The 18,500-nt window shown below is 28.6% G+C and overlaps 1 protein-coding gene across 8 annotated transcripts in view; it reads right to left on the reverse strand.

Annotated features, from left to right (window-relative positions):
- Vps13 (vacuolar protein sorting 13C) overlaps positions 1-18,500 on the reverse strand; it is a 334,969-nt gene that overhangs the window by 249,141 nt on the left and 67,328 nt on the right. For 7 of the 8 annotated variants that reach the window (XM_085815348.1, XM_085815353.1, XM_085815351.1 and 4 more), the window contains 8 exons: positions 12,661-12,678; positions 12,401-12,515; positions 11,559-11,659; positions 10,562-10,629; positions 8,501-8,578; positions 7,380-7,578; positions 7,197-7,255; positions 3,954-4,106 (listed from right to left, as the gene is read on the reverse strand). In XM_085815348.1, the coding sequence (XP_085671474.1) occupies positions 3,954-4,106; positions 7,197-7,255; positions 7,380-7,578; positions 8,501-8,578; positions 10,562-10,629; positions 11,559-11,659; positions 12,401-12,515; positions 12,661-12,678 (791 nt within the window). The remainder of the gene's footprint in view (positions 1-3,953; positions 4,107-7,196; positions 7,256-7,379; positions 7,579-8,500; positions 8,579-10,561; positions 10,630-11,558; positions 11,660-12,400; positions 12,516-12,660; positions 12,679-18,500) is intronic. The other variant, XM_085815349.1, reaches the window with a different exon arrangement.

The following is an 18,500-nucleotide window of genomic DNA, read 5'->3' on the forward strand; positions in this document are numbered from 1 at the left end:
TACTATGTGTACAGTATGGAATCAAACAAAAAAAGGCTTTAATGAACTCATAGTATCATTACACATGATTATCTGTACAAGAGGAAGAACAAGCAGATATTATGGGATACGCTCTCCTTTTACTGCAATGGTTGCTTTGTACTGCCTCTCCATACTGAGCACCAGATTGTCCAACAGATCTTGAGGTAAGAGTGCTTATTCCTCAATCAGCATCTGATTCAGTTGCTGAGTGTTTCCCGGAGGACGTAATCATGCCTCAAGGCATCTCCCCAAAGCATCTCACACATATTCTATGAGATTTAAATCAGGGGAGTATGCTGGCCAATCCATTCAAGTGATATCTTTGCTTTCCAGCAGCTTATGAACAGGAGTCCAGTGTGGCTGTTCATTGTCATCCATAAAAACGAAGTCTGCTAAAATGGAATAGATGCCCATGGGGAACGATCTACTCCTGACAATAGCAATCTCCGGTTACAGAACCTCTGTCGAAAATGTGAAGCTCTGTCCGCCCGTTCAGCATAACGCCTCCCATGAGGAAAACTCCAGGATCAGACGTGACCTCCAGATTCTCTTTCCGTGACAGTACAGGGATGAAACCACGTCCCGACCTCTCTCCATATCAACTGGCATTGAGAATCGCTTGTGGCACTAAAATGACTCTCATCCGTAAAGAGGACATGACTCCATTGATGAGATGTCCAGTTTTTGTGCTCCTTGCATCACTCTAAACGGTAGCACCAATGGCCAACTTTCAAAGGGAAGCGAGGATTCAGGATGGTGGGCGAATAGGCCACCTTTGTGAAGGCATCTGGATACAGTAAACTGCAACACTTATCGCCCCATTGCTGTACACAGTTGTTAAACTATGGCACTTGCTGACTAGTGATGTCATCCAGGTAATTTGTTCTAACCACATTTCACATAAAAAAGTTCCTTGCAGCGAAAGTCTTTAATTGTGTCTCCATCCTTCCTTTTATTGTAGTCTTGAGTTGAGTGTGCTAACCACACACACTTTGCATACGATCACATCACCTGTTTCTGACGTTTGCCACACGCATGACCTTTCTACTGAATTGCATGTTCATTGCACTGGTCACAAGAATCCCTTTTTTGCAATTTCATGGCTATCTGATTAAAATTTACATTGTTGCTTAAGTTTTGCACACCAGTGTGTAAATATTAAAGCAAATATACTGATTATGAATGATAAAATAAACTTTCTGATACATACAAAATTTTCTCATTTCTCTAAAAAATTACATAAGTGCTTAATGAAACTCAAACATTATGCTAATTACATTTAAAACCAATAAATAGAAAAATCCCCTTTTTGTTTTATTTACATGATAAATGCAGAAGGAACTATATTCTTCATCACATCATTACAAAATTATGTTCTTCATCCAATCTCTTTCTAATTTTGAAATATACCTTGAGTTCATTGAATTTTATGCAGTAAAAAAAATTAATTGAATATTATATTATTAAGCATTACACTAACTCCCAAGGTTATAGTCAGAGAGAGAATTTTCTATTTTCATTCTGACTGCCTTGATTTCCTGGAGAAAAATATCAAAAAAATTCTGTCAAGAACATTTATAGTGTCTGAGAAGTTCTGTCTGTTATGTTCTGTGAAGTCATTTTATAGCATTATTATATTGTATAACAAAATATGTTTTAGAAATAAGGAAATTCTAAATACATACAAAATTTAAAAAGAGATTACAGTATTAATTTTTAAAATGTGAAATTTCTGGAGCACACTGAACATAATTTATTTCTAGCATCGTATTTCAGTTTATTTTCTCACTAATAACAACAATTTAGATTTTAAATTCTTATTACTAGCGAGGAGATTAAATTTTAAACTATAAATGTACAAGATTTAAGCCCAAAATCAAGCATAAAAAGTATAAAAACTGCAGTGAAATTTTAAACAATATATGAATCCATTATCAAAACTATATTTAACTGCATTCAACTAAATATTTACATTAAGCATCATAGCATAGTCACACAAATGGAATGCTAATTTCAGTAACTGTGGAAGGGAATTTCATGCTATTTTTCATAATTTAGAAAATGCATATTCATTAGCCAAAAAAAAAATAATAATCAATACATTTTTGGATTACTTATTAATAATATTTTACAATAAATTATTAGAATTTCCCAATGTTCTAATTACTTTACACCATAAAAAATTAAAATAAAGCAAAAATGGACATTGTGAATACCATTTTTTATGAATCAAAACTGAAAAGTTATTTTGCTATTAAGGTTTCTTTAAATCAGATTTAGAAACATCAGATTAAATTAGTTGCTGCAGAAAGATTTCTCAATGCTACTTTGAGACCAACTAGTTTTCCTACTTTGGATTTACTTTGAATTTTATTTTTTTCAATAAAAAAAGCAATTTTAATAAACAAACATTATCAACTCCACTGACACTCACATTCAATTCACTTTCGAAATGGAGTCAAATTTTTGAATTTTCTTACTTTCTTTTAGAGTTTACAGCAGATAATAAATTTCAACAGCACAATTTATAAGACACATTTTCCTACCTACCTTAAGACAAATCTCATTGACATCTTCTACACTATGTTTACAATGCCCTGAAGATTTGTTCTACATAATGTGCTAAACAGGAAATCAATTATCTAAAATCAATAATCTATAAATTATCTTAATAGTTATTGATTAATGTTTATCTCATTTTCCCTTCTTCTGGTAAAATTTAAAGAAACAAATTTTTCTTCCCATACACAGAGCATTTTAGATTAAAAAAGTAATCATAATAATCAGTGTGACATCTCATTTTTCTGCTCCAATAGCTACAAAGTTCTCTAGCTTGGAAAAAGTATTTAAATGGCTTTCTTTACACATTTAAATAATTTTCTTAGCTCATCTGGACATGGATTTCCATAAATTCTCTGTTTTCTCTAAAATATGTGTAACACTCCAGTAGAAAGAATTTTATAATTCTAAATTGCAGATTCCTTGCAAATGCTACATGGACTAATATTGGCAATAATTCACAAATTAATATAACATTCAAAACACAATTTTCTTTTCATTCAACAAACTTAAAAAGAACAAGAAAATTTCTCCCAATAAATTTCAAAAATATTTTTATTCATCAATAAGAAATATAAAATTCATTTCATGATAATTTAAAGTTATTGCACTCAGCAATTGGTACCCATGTTTATTAGAAGTAATAATAAGGCAGCTCAATTAGTGGATTACCTTTGTGACCCATTAAATTAATTTACCCGTTTTTAATTTATGTTTTCTAAAAATTTTAAGATTTTTTTTAATGTTTTTAGCTTTAAAGCTATTCATTGGATTACTATCCATGGAAGGTAATGTTATAAAATAGTAAATAGCAATTGATGGAAAAAAGTGAATATGTGTATAAAGATGGGAAAAGTTGTTTTGGGGCAATTCTTTGGTGTTTTAGACAGTTTGCATCTAAAACTAATTAAAAACATTTAAAAGAATGAAAATGCTTTTCCACTGATAACCAATGATGGATTTTGATGAATATAAAAGCTCTTAAATCTAAATAAATTTAAGTCACTAGAAACATATATTTTTTGGAGGAGGAAGGAATACATGTTTCTTTATCTGTTGCATAAATTTCTATATGAATGTAAAGTCAAGATGATGATACCCTTCCCCTCCCATTATTATTCATTTAATCTGAATAAACAACAATGCAATGTAAAATTTGGAATTATCTTTTAGATATCTACATGTTCCAAACTTAAACTGAAAAAAATCATATAAAAACTGAACAACATATTACATAAAAGCACAAAAGAATTCCCTCCTCTCTCTGTTTCTTGTTTTCTTCTAGAAAAGCATTTTACTATGCACTTTCATTTGAAGGAAATTAGTGACCATAATTACTATTATTCTATGATAAATAAAATATGACTTATTACTCAGTAAACACTCCTCCTTCAGGAATTATAATAAAAACAGGCTGCATGTCAACTTTTAAATCCAAATATTTATGTTGCTCAATAGCATACTGTAGACCAAATGCAGACATCTCTTTCAAATCCTCCAATTTTAACATAGCTGCTGCTTGAAGCCTATAAAAAATTAAAATAATCCATTTAAGAGGAGATCCAACAAAGACAATGCTTGGTTGCATATGACCTCACTAATTATGTGCTAAAATTCTCCTACAATCGATATGCAAAATAACAGCTTATTTCATTTTATATATAATTAACTACTCACTTGATAGTTACTTAACTATTGATTTTCAACATAAAAGGTTACTAATTTCTGAATTTAAAGGTAATTATTCAAATATTATAAATGAAAAATATTCCTCAAATTAATTAACTGTATTAGTTCATATTGAAATTTGCTAAGAATAAAATTTTATTAACTTCAACACTGCATTTTTTACCATTGTCAAAAGATAAAAAAAATCAGACTGTGTGCTTAATTTTAAATATGATTCATTCATATATACCCATATGGAACAGAAAGAAATATTTTGCCATTTGTTTCTTTTAACATCAGCAGTAATGAACATAAAAATTCTTATTTCATTCTTTAGATTTTATTAGAAAGTACAGTACAAAGTCCCAGATCCGGACTCATTGGGACTTCGGCAATTCCGAATTTGGGATTTTTCCGGATATTAGATCATCAGTTTTAAATCTAGTAAGATAGCATGTAGAAATAATAAAATTAAAAATATGAAACCATGATTTATGAAATAATGAAGTATTTATGATCTAAAGGGTATCAAAATTTACAAAAAAAAAGCTTAATATTTATTTTTTTACTTTGTTAAACATTTCTTTTAAGTAGTTTAAGTTGTTTTGTTTTCTTGTGCTAATACATTCTCTTTAATTCTACAGACAGACATAATTTCTTATGCAGTTGCAAAGTTCCATTGTTGAAGTCCTGTAATTGCCGTGTCTAGAATTTTGACTAACTTGTCAATCAAAATTTTTTCATCTCTCTGTCACTCAGTCTGTAGTGATCTAGAATCAAACTATGGATTTCACCATTCGGTATTTGATTGATGATTGTCATCACAGTGAAAAACTTCTTTTATATCCTCTACATTTATTACCGCTTCTCTACATTTCTTTACAAAATCCGCTAATTGGTAACTTTCACCTTTGGTTTACGATATCCGAAAGCCTTCAGATTCGCGGCTATCATCATAAAATTTAGCTATCGTTCACTATACATATTTGACTATGTATTATGAAATTGCCAACTAAAGACAAAGTTATTCCACTAAATTTTATCTTGCTTCTATCGCACACTGAGACAATTGAGCCTGAATTGTATTAGTTACTTATTATACTTACGCCTATTTCTTGTACATGCTTAATGTTTATCTGAGTCCTGAATAAATACATTCCCACATATACTTAAGGCTGATTGAGGGCAGGTGCCTGATGCAGTCTCTGCGGCTCCTAGATTCTGCTACCAAGCGCTTCCCTTTGGCTTCTCTAAATTTTGCTGCCCAGTGTGGCCTTATCAACTCTGGTGCTGGTTCTGGGTTTGTATGAATAACAAATCAATTATTCTTAATTAAATAGCACTAAAACTAAATCCTTTGGCCTATAGGTATCATTAACAAAATATACTTTTAGCATACGGAAAGAAATTTTTGTTAAATTTTTCCTGCCAACATTTCTTAGTGCATCTAACTTACATCTGTAATCATCATCAAGCGTAATGTCAACATAAAAGGTTACCATCATGTTTCTCAATTACTAATATAAAAAAAAAGGGTTTAGGTGTCGCTCCGCAAATCATTTCTCCTGTTGTCATGTGTTGATAACCATGCGGTGATGAAAGCAAAATATAATAAATAATGATTCGCGAGGTTGGCATCCGGAGTATAAAATATTAGCAGGTGTAAAATCAACGATGTATCTGTGGAAAGTTTTGGTTTGAAATGTATGACCAGGCAGCTACAGAACCAAATTATTGATCTCACAAATTTATGTGTAAATGATTGTTTCTTCAATAACAAGGTATTTTTATTTTGTGCCGAAATGAAATTAAGAATCGGGACTCTCCACATGTTTTATTATGGGCAAGGGGGATTCAAATGTGCATGCGTACAGCACACCAAAAAATAATTATAAAATTAAATTTAAAAAAAATTGGTAGTGGCTTTTGAGGTCCATATTTTAGATCATTCCGGATATTGGACATCTGGATATCAGACTTTATACTGTACTTAAATTTCTAAAGAATTTACATATCCTGCAAGCAAGTTTCATACTGTACCTATGTAAAACTTATAAGATTGATTACAACACTGTACCAATTCTATGTACCTAATCAAAGAATATTTTTTAAAAAAACGCATACATTATTCACTATTGCAACCACTATTACATATTAATGAATAATACCTTTATTATTAGCAATGAATTTATTTTAAAATACCAAGATTTTCTGTGTCTAGTTTATATGAATACAAGCACTACACTGAAAAACTTAAATTGTTTAGTAACAGTACAATTTTTTACGTTTTAGGGTTAAAATATCCAAAACTTAACAATAGTATGCACTGAATTTATAAGTACATTTAAAATAACACTAGCATTTTTCTTTTCTGAATAAATTATCATTAAAACTGGACAACTGACAGCCATAAAATCAGAGCCAGATTTAGACTTGATCAGGCCCTAAGCTATTTGAGATACGAGGCCTTCATAAGTCTTATAGTAATACTATTTATACTATATTTTAATTTTGGGGGGGTTTCCCCAAGAAATTTGGGGCCCTAAGCTATAGCTTGTGTGACTTATATGTAAATCCAGCCATGCATAAAATCTTAAAACAGAACATTAGGAATAAACATTTTATAATTAAGTACACTTTTTATATAAACTTACCACAACTAATAATCATTGTCATAATATTAATTCCTTTCTGATGCAGTTGAAGAGTACATCATAAATGGAATCAACAGTACAAATACTTGAGTGAAATTAATTATTATTAATTTTTGGCTGTTCATTATATGAGTAAAAAATATGATTACACTTTTTACACAAAATATTATTGATATTTTGAGTTCATAATTTGAATATCATGGACAGTTCAACTTTGTTTTCAGCGCAAAAATCAGCATAGAAGTTTATCACACATAATTATTTATTTAAGAAAATAAAATTATTTAAACGTACTGTTGAAGAGCAGTATTTTCAGGAGGCTTAAACACTTCTGCCAGATTATTAACTGTTACCTAAAAAAATTAAGATAAATTCATTAAAATAAATTTATTATCATAAATAAAATAGATTTTTGTACAGGAAAAAAATCTGCATTCAACACATTTTTACAAAATAACTTTTCTAAGAAATTCTTACAGCATTGTAAGTTATTTCAAGAGGCTGTGCATGAATATGCAGTCGTTGATCACAAGACTCATCCAAAGGATTTGCTTCGAAATAAATATTTAATAGTGGAAGATTACTTGATACTGATTGACGAGATGTTGCAATAGTTGGGACAATGTTTCCAGCAGGCACACCTTTTACAATAAAGCTTTCAATTTTGGCATCAAAACTGGGAGAAAAAAGTTTTTATACATTTTGTAAATATATTCAAAAATTGCTGCAGTTAAATGAACATGCAGTTATACTTCAATAAAAAATTGCAAATATATATGAATTTCAGAATTAAGTCAAAGGTTTTGGATATTACTTCAATTTGGAAATAATTACTTTAAATGGATAATACATATCACTTTAACAAAACAGATCATAAACATATACTTAAACAGTTCAAGGATGCAGACTTTTTAACATTAATTACTGTGACTAACAACTGTTTGATCATAACATTAATTAGCTACTATGGGTTTAACAACAAAGGAAAAAGTTGGAACTATGCAATATATTCAGACATAATTTCTGATTACAGCACTTGGGAAATTGAAATTATATTTTGCCATTCTTTTAAAATTCAGAAATGCAAGTCTTATGTGAAAAACTGTGAACTGCTAATCTGCAGTAAAATATTAAAGAAAAATGAGGAAAGATGAAGAAAATCTTCAATAATATTTTAATTTTGGGATAATGTTGCAAATTACTTGCCATATAAGATTCGTTTTAATACATAAAAATTAAAATAATAAAAGATTTTTATTTTACTAAAATTATTCTTCCTACAGAAATAAAATAATGAAATAAAATGCTTTTGAAATCGGCACATATAATGTTTAAAAATATAAAAACAATTGGCAAAAATGAATGAAATTATAATTTTCAAATTTTACTTCTTTTCACAAATCTTTTTGAAACAGAAATTTCATGAAAGCCTTAAATGCAAACTACTTAATTTTTTAATGCATGTAGCCAGTCAGCTGTGACATTTAAAATTTAAAAAAAAAACATAAAATCAGTAAATTTCCTTAAAAAAAGGTACCAAAAAATTAATGAAGACATTTTTTAAAGCATGTGTAATATATAGACATATAAAATAATACCTTAAGCCTTGAGCAGCTGGTCTTTGTTCAACAATTGCAGAAACTTCTTTTAAATTTGCTTTTAAGACTTGAGGTTCACTAGAAGTTTTAATCAAAGCCTCTAATTACAAGTGATACTCTAAAATTTTAATATAATGTAAAAGAAATATAAAGTGTTCTACAATCAGATTCTATATTCTGTCTACAATCATATTACATATATAGGGTGATTCAAAAGTAATATATATCAAACTTTCAAGAAATGTGAAAATTCTAGAAATTTTGGTTAGAGTTTACGCTGTTAGCTTTTGGAGCATGATGGAGATGAGTTTTCTCAAGCAGAACAATTTTTTTAGTCCAAAGGGATTTGAATCCCGAAGGACTATTAGTTTCGTTTTGGCATTTTGCGTCGGACTCATAAATGTCGGTTCACTTTTCAAACTGTTGCCACAAAATGTTAGAGTCCTGCATTATATTTGAAGAAATTAAATAATGAAAAATCTGCATAAATATATGTATATTTCTCGTATTGTGATAAAACAACGGTACATAGAGTCATCGAATTTTGAATAACGTAATCCTCCAACGAATATGAGCATGTGGAAGACCAAATTTGAAATTTGAAATTTGTTTTATGATCGATTTCCTATTTTTTAAAACTTTGACGAATTTTTGATTAACAAACTCAAGGATTTCAAAGCGAGCAATGGCAACGTTGTGCAGAAAAAACATTTTTATCTCCAGCGCGTGAGTCTCTGTATCGGAAATTCTAAAGATATGCTCGTTTTAAAACTATTTTGCGATATTGCTGTTGCACTGGATCTTATGGTTTAAGTGCGAGGAACATGATATTTAATAAAGAAAGGTAACACACAAAATGTTAAAAAACACCCCTTTGGACGTAATTTAAAATCTGAAACATTTCAGATTTTTTGTTTTATGCATGCTAATATATATATATATATATATATATATATATATATTTTTTTTTTTTGCTGTTACTTTTTAACGTGATTTTATAGAAGAGTGGTTGAAGAGTTTAAAGAAACTATCTCAAATGTTTGTGGAAGTTAGAATAAAAGGTCACAAAAAGTGTGAAAAATGGCTATGAATCAAAATTTATTTGTTGTAGAGTAATGCTCAATCATACAAATTCATTCCATTTGGAGAAAACTAATTTCCATTTTGCACTAAACAAATGGAAAATTTACAGTACAAACTATAACTGACAGTTCTAGTGACATCACTTGCAGCAATAAAGGGGCATCATCCATTGAAACAGTTTGCTATTAATAGCGTTTCGAATTTTGCACATAGATAAATAATTTTAGTGAAATTATATGTGAAATTGTTGCAATCCTTTTGTATAATGTAACAAGAAAATTTAAAGGGTGAAGCTTTCCAGAAAAGTTAGAATACAGGGGTTAGTCTATCAAACAAAAGCTATCTCACTTATTTGGTGAGAAATCACCAAAAGTCGCCAAACTTGGCGGCAATTTAACGCCATTTTGGTTTGGTCTCTGTGCCACCATAATAGGTACTGTAATTAAATAACTGCAATTTATTTCATGTGTAACTGTACTTGGCCCCATATACCTTCAAGTAATTTTGAGAAACTGAAAAGCACTAGAAATATCTCTGTAGTTTTGAAAACTATATAAGGTCGGAGAGAGCTTCTACTCTCAGTTGTTGTTGTTGCGAGTTGTTAATTCAGAGCAACTTTGGAGAATTGAAACCTTTGGATTTTAGATGCACTTTGTTTGCATTATGTTTAACGCTCTTGATAGTTTATTTACTGATTGTACACTGTGTTACTGTGAACACCTGTACGAATATTTCTGTAGAAAATTCCACAATTCTGAAATGTCTCTTTTGATATAATAAATTCTATCAACCTATCATCGGACCTGTGTGCATTCAATGTATTGTGAATCCATATGCATACAACAATATTCATTCTGGAATTTCAATACATTTTGAAATTTTGATAAGTGTGCCTTTTAGATCACCCTGAACTTTAAAAGCAAAAATTGTATTTTTTAATCATAATATAAAATGAAGCACATTAATTATCTTCCTTACCTTTTTGTATCATCTGAAAGCACTAATGTTAAATTGTGCAAAAGAAACAGTAGCTTATTTTCAACAAACTATAAAAGAGAAAAAATATTTTAATTATGCATATGAACACATTCATGCATATGAAGAACATGTTATTCATTAAACAACAAAACAGGTTTATACATCATAAAAATGTGCAGCATAAATTTTAAGTTTATAATTTTTTCTACATTTGAAATCAATTTTCATATTTTCTCTATATTTGATATTAATTTTCATTTGATTCTACCTTTTCAGGAATTTTAAAAATCCAATATTTACAAAAAAAAAAAAAAAAAAATATCTCAAAAAAATCTTTAAAAAGACTGCAACACTTATAATATGCAAGAATGAATTCAGCAGTATAAAAATCAGCAATCTCTTCCTCTTAGGAGCAAGATTACTGGTCTTATAACTTGCAGCTTTTTTAATTGAAAGCAGTATCAAACAAGGCTTACTAACAGTGACCTGTCTTTCATGTCTTTATCAAGTACAACGCAGATGCAAACTAATGTCCCTTAAATAGTCCTTCACAATGATAAGCCTTTCCTTAGGAATATCTTCATAAAATAAACTTCACTTTATACTATCAAGTTCTCAAAAGATACTACATTTTTGTCACATGTAGTTGCTTTATCTAGGATTCAAACCCAAAAGCATGAGAATCAATCAGGCTCTACTAACTACTACATTGTTGAAGTTGTATTAAAAAAAAAAGCAAAAAGTTTTTACAGAAGTTTGGGTTAATCAACCAAACAATCAAATTTACATAAAGCAATATATCATATTACAGTCATTTGCATTATAATTTTTAAAAAATCAAGAGCCTTTTACTACAATTATACATTACAAGATCGTTTATAAGGCAAATCAAAAGATTACACACTTTCACAAGAAAGAGCTACATGCATTTCTTTTAACTAAAATGCATATTATAACTGTCAAGCATAAATTTTTATAAGAAAAATATTAAAAATACTTCTTTAGGGTATTCAGTTATAGTGGGCTGTTCTTGATAACCGATAGCTTCATAGAGCTTTTGCTTCTCTTCAGGAGTCATAGCTTCCTCAAATTGCTTAACTAAAAATAACATAATTTTTATAAACAAGCTACATAAAATTTATAATAAAATAATAGATTATATTCTATATAAATAGTTTACTTCAAATATAGTATTTTTTTTAATTTAAAAAATGCAAATAAAAAGAATTTTACAGAAAACATGTCTAAAGATCTTTAGCTACAAACTTATACAACTAATTTCTTACTTAATTCTTAATTAAGTTCTTTTTGAATACAAATACACAAAAACACAATACTACTTCTTTCCTGCCTTTAATTTAAAACAGCAACACAAAAACAAACACACACACACACACACAAAAAAAAAAAAAAAAAAAAAAAAAAAAAAAAAAAAAAAAGCACATTTATTGGAGAGTTACAAAAAGCAACAAGGATCAGCATAATGTTTTTAAACTTGCAAGACTAGTTTAAGGCCCTATATTTAAACCTTTGAAACTAATTCTGCAAATTTATGAACATTATGTAGATTCTTGTTGCTTTAACTCCTCCAATAATTGTCATTTTAACAGAAAATGCAAGCTGTCATAGCAATTATATTCAATAACTAAATTTCATCATTTGTTGAATTTTACTTAGCTGGACATCCATTAAATAAAAAAAAATATATATTATCGGTTTAAATTCTGTATTCAGTATTAATCATTATGTATGAAATAAATAAAGTATGAAAAATTTTATGATTGCTTTAATGTCCACACTTTTAAAATGAAATTTCTGAGAGACATTAGGGATGCTTACCTATCTTAGTTCCCGTACTTTCTTCAGCTGCATTATTGGCTTGCTCTCTTGAGAAGAAGCTTCCAAACCACCCTCCCCAAGATTGCTTAGTTTCTTTTTTAGATGTCCTTAAAACCTAAAAGGTTTATTATGACAAATCAATAAAATATAATATTAATATAGAAAATAATATGCGATACATAAAAATCACAGTAACGTCATAAAAATTAATACATGTTCATTTGCATATAATTTTAATTATTAGCTAGGATTTAACTCACCTTAAATTTTTTCTTTTTCTTTGAAAAATTGCAAAAGAAAAAGAATTCTTAAAACATGTTTTAATATAACATGCTCATATTATATTTAATTTAAAATTCTAAAACAATTTTAATGAACATCAAACAGCAAAAAAAGATAGTACTTTAATAATCATTAATAACTAACTATATCAGTACTTCAAAGCATATGAAGAAAATGAACAAGTTTCTGCAATAAATGCAGAATAGATATGTTATCCAAATTAAAACAAAAGGCTACATGATTAATATCAATACACATGAAATAATATTTTGATCACATAACCATATAGGCATTTATAGCTATAAACAACTGCATCTTACATATACTATGTGTATGAAAGATGTATCTATGTGGATAATTGCATTTACTATGAGTAATACATAAAATACAGAAATTTTTATAATGCTTCTTCATGAACATAAAACTATACACAAATGTAGAAATACTGATTTATGTAATTAAAATATTATATACTTCTGAAACTAAAAATATCAAAAATGAAAATATCTGTCTCCCTTCTCCAAAACAAGCAAAGATATACCATAAAAAAAAGTATATTAATGAAACCCACTCAGATATATGATGCTACTTTATGCCACTAAATATAATTAGGCTTCTTTATATGCAATGCTTATAAATTCTTTACTGCTTATAATGATCACATGTGTATAACAATATACAAAGATTCAGCAACCTAAATCTTTCTTGTACCCTCAAAAGTACAAATGTAAATTTTGTGCGTGCAAATTTTACAAAAGTCTCATTATTAATATCTGAAAGTTTTTTAATAATATCACACCATGAACTGTAATGCCATCAAAAACTTAATGATCAATGACATTCATTTACATAATGGCATCAATTTTTTGTCATTATCAGACAGAAAAGACATTTGTTTCAATCATCAGAATAAAGATGCAAAGACTAAAGTCTAGCCTGCAACATAACAGTTTCTGTTCAAACATCATAGCTTAATTTTGCATTTTAATTTTTAACATATGAAATATATAGGAGGGTTTTTTTTTTCTTCCTAAAATAGAATTCTAAGGCGACAAGTTAATGAAGTACATGAAAATATAAAAGCTATGAGCAGCTTAGCTAGCACAGCTTAATATATCCATTATCAAAAAAAGCATCTCAAAGCATAAACCAAAAAATCTTCTGCAAAACTTTATTGCAGAGAAAATTTTAACTTCAATGCTTTTTGCAATCAGATGTAAAGAGGTTTTCTCCTATCATTTATATACAACAAAGCTATTAAAAGCTATAAATCTCATTTGAGGCAATCCTGCCCATAAATATCATTTATACTTTTCCATTAATATGGAAGTAATATTAAAAATTTCTTTACTCATCAAAAAGTTCAAATTTTCATTCAGCTTCCATCGAAGCAATATTTTCTAAATGGTATTACTACAGAACCTTGAAAAATCTTCAAAATAAAATCAACTGCTGTGAAAAATGATACATTAAAAATTTTAAAATACTGTAGGTGTGCACGTATCTCAAAGATGCAGCCTGTAAGCAGCATTTATAAACAGTTCTTTTTTTGGGCATGCCTTATGCAATAAACTGCTTGAAATTTTTAATAGTCTTTTTTAATTCACATTGCAAATTAACACTTGGCTCTGGAAGCCTACTGATTATCATGAGGTAAATTTCCAACTGGAATATCTGAATTGTGACAAGAATTATTGGCGTACTTTCTGAAATTTAGTGACAAACATTAAGATGGAAATCAAATCACACTTAAAAGTTTTTAAAAATATCTTTAAAAGACCATTTTTAACTTGACCCAAAACATATGCATGAAGATTCTTTATGTAATAGATCAGGTTTTAGGTGAATCACTGTTTAGAAAACTCTTGCATACATAAATAAGAAACTATGATTTTTCACATCAGTGCTCATAATTTAACATGGACATTATTTATATCTTAAGATTTCTGTGTTTAGTTTTACATTCCTAGTAATAAAAAAGAAAGAGTTACTTTTTACAAATACCAGTACATCATATCGGATAGAAAAAAAAAATAGGTGGAGGACTTAAAAAAAATTAAGGACCTATCAGCAGAGGGAAATAAAGTTAAAAGCAAATAAAAAAGCAATTATTGATACCTGAACTTAACTTTTGTAACACCATTCTACAAATAAAATAAATCTCTAAGTAGGATACTCTGTTATTAAACATAATCTAATATTTAATATAATTATGGATGTAATTTAAGATATTAATTCTAAAAACACATTAAGGTAATTATACATAAAAAGCTACAAAATATATATGTTTCGTAGCAGCAACTCACAACAAAATACTTACGTATCCTTTTTAATTAAAAAATTTTCCAGACATTTTAGCTAATTTACATAATTTTTCTCTTTAGTATCTTTTCTGTTTTTTCACTAAAAAAAAATCAATGCTCCCACTAGTTTCTGCTTTATTCCCTAATTTGTTAATGCTTTAACAATATACCTTTGAAGAATAATTTTCTTTATATAATCAAATTCTTTCTCAATAAGGTTCCTCTTCATTTCATCAGATTTAATTGAAGATTTTTGTTATTCTAAAGAAGTTAATGTATTTAGAATGCATAGAAGAAACTGCTATTTTTTAATATGAGTATTGAGAATAAATGTAAAATGATATAAGGTCAGAGCAGGTGCCACAGCCACATTGTGGCAGAATTTCGGAAGTTAGTGAAGGACTTAGAAACAAAATTTAAAGATTAGGGATGAGGAATTTGTAAAAAATTTTAGAATTTAGAACAGACACTGGGCAGGACACATATATGACCAATTCAAGACGCATAGAGATTGCACTAGGTAGCAAAATGCCTATCCCAGCATATAATGCTGTGAGACATATAAGATGAATTTTTTGAATTGTCAGTTTTCATTACTTTTTTTATTAATAGAAAAATTCCTTTCTGCATTCCATTTCTTTTTCTGTCTATGTGACAAAATTACAACTACTTTTCTTACCTTGTGTCAAGTGAAAAGGTGGGAAAATAAAGTGAAGATAAACATGTTAACTTTTTTAGGATCAAAAGTAGAAAATTCAAATCACTTTGTTTTCACTGTTCTTACAAAAGTTCTCCAAAAAATAAGAAATTCATAACAAATTTTCCATAAAGCCCATTCATTACATGTTAATGCCATGAAGACATTTTCCCTTTTTTCACTTTTTAAAAAATTTTGCTTTCAAATCCATCTAAACCTTCTGAAGTATCAAGCCTAAAAATTATCCCACTCTGTAAGAGAAAAAGTCAGAAGATTTTTGAATAAGAAATTCAGAACAGAAAAGTGAATTTTTAAGAGAAAACTGACACACATTTGAATATTCTGAAACAAGTACAAGAGAAAAAAAACTTTCGAAAAAATATAAAAGAAAATAGATAAAATTAATTTTTAAACAATTAAGTAGCTTTTTTGCTTTTGCTAAGATGTGCTTCGGAAACTGCATTTTATAGCATTTGTTATCTTATTTATTTTTCAGAATCAAAATACTTTTATGAAGTCAAAATGGAAAGTAATGTGATTTTAAATTCTGGCATGAGAAAATAAAATGTTTTATTTTAATGCTACTTTGTAATTACAATTTTAATAGATTAGTATTATTTTAATAGATTTTATTATTTTGTTAAAAAAATTGAAACATTCGCAAATTTCTGACTAAAAAATTTTGTACACAATCTAATCTTGAAATCGCCAAAATGCTGAACAGTCACTAAATTTAACATTGCATAATAAAAGAAATCATATTTTTATTACTTGTTCATTCTAAAAAAATAATAATTTCAAAATATTAATGTTTCAATAGAGGCAGGGCCTCAGGCCCAAAAATTCGAGAATCATACTGTTTATATTAAGAAATACGAAAGAATTCAAATGATCCATATTGTCAATGAATCACCAAAAAATATTTCTCAAAAATGTTAATTAACATTCAAAATGGCACTCGTAAAAAACAGACAGAAATGTCAAATAAGCAAAATTAAGAACTTTTGCTATTTTTGGCCCAAAGTAAGGACTTTTAAAAACCAAAACTCGTTTCCAAAAGACCTAAGAACTTTTAAGGACACTGTGAACCCTGAATACAGAACTAAATCCTCATGGTCCCTCAAAGTGAAAGATCCAGTTAATAAAAAATTAATGATATTTCATTAAGTTAAATACAAAAAAACTAAAAATTTTTACTAGAAAAGTCAGAGATAACAGAACTAATTTAATGATTTGAATCACCTTATTAACACACATCATTGATCAAAGATGAAAATTTTGGGGAAAACTGTATGGAAGAAACTCCTTATTTTGGTATTGATGGCTCCATGTTAGGTAATGATTATTTGTTATCAACTTGGTAGCTGGTCCTATGAAACTATTAACTATAAATACATTAGCAAATTTTTAATGCACATAAGTGGAACTTTATTACATAACTTGTGAATATATAAGGAAAGCTTTATTATTTGTACATTTTGCTTTACAAAAACTACACAAAAATTTAAACTTTTCACTTAGAAAACTATTCTACCCCAATATGGATATTATCATCAAAAACATTTTACCTGTTTTCAGAAAATTTGTAGAAGTACTTAAGATCAATATTTAAAGAAACAAAACCTGACGCCACCTTTCCCGGAAAATCTGTCAAAGGCACAATTTTTTTCCATACAGCTAACACTGGTGACATGTGAACTCATTTTTATAAAGTATTAGAACATATGAACTCATAATTTATTTTAACAAGGTTTTAGTAAGAAATAAAACATCGTGATTATAAGAATTTCACAAATAAAGCTATAACAATAGACAAATCTTGAATACTATAAAAATGAGTAACACAAAAATATTCTCAAGGTCTTTGTTTATTTGGAGTTCCATTGAATTACAACATTTCTAGAAATAACTTGAGGCTTTCCAGTTCCAAAAAGATAGAAGAGATACTGACTATTACATCAGAAATAACAGAAAACATGGAAACATGGGTTAAATGTGACTATGGTAAAACCTCAGTTCACGAATGCAATTCATTCCTGAAAACTGTTCGTAAGCTAAAACTTCGTATCCAAAACCGCCATAGGAATTAATGTAAACTGAATTAATTCCATTCTTGGACCATAGATAATTGTTTATTTAAAATTTAGTATAATACTTTGAGCTCAAGTTCACAATACAGTATAGGTCATTAAATCTAAAAGATAAACACAATATTAAATAAATAAATTAGAAGAAAATTTCATTTTAACAAGCCCATACAAAACAGAATGGACGACATACATGGAAAGTGATTCAGAAGATATTTTATTCTTTACATGAACGAACACAAGTCTTCTTACATGAAAACATCAGGTAAATATATTTTCTGCAGCATTTTCTTTCCATCTCTCTCTTTTTTTTTTTTTTTTTTTTTTTTTTTTTTTTAAAGCCTCTTAGTGTCATTCTCCTTGGACTCACTGGTTCTTCAATTCACTCAAAATTTTCCAAAGTGATTTGTTGTTAAATTGAGATGTGTCACTGCCATTGAAAATGCTGCTACTTTTCAGAATGCTTGCTACTGCTTTGTCAAGGTGATATTAGGATGATAAAATTTCCCACCTTATTCCATTTTACCCAAATTTCATGAACCTAGATTCAAATTTTCTTCTTTCCTTTTCCTCTGAAAACACTTCCTCCAAAACTGCATATTGCTGCTGCTTCCAAATTTGTTCCAGGTCTTTCTTATTGAGCTCATTTTTATGATCCTCTGATAACTCATCCACATATTCCCTATTAACTTCCAACCCATGGTTTTTCTCAGATACACAATATCATAGAC

Source organism: Stegodyphus dumicola, chromosome 4, assembly GCF_044657685.1.
Source record: "Stegodyphus dumicola isolate Sdum_Otavi_A_Nest chromosome 4, ASM4465768v1".
In the NCBI taxonomy this organism is placed as follows: Eukaryota; Metazoa; Arthropoda; class Arachnida; order Araneae; family Eresidae; genus Stegodyphus; species Stegodyphus dumicola.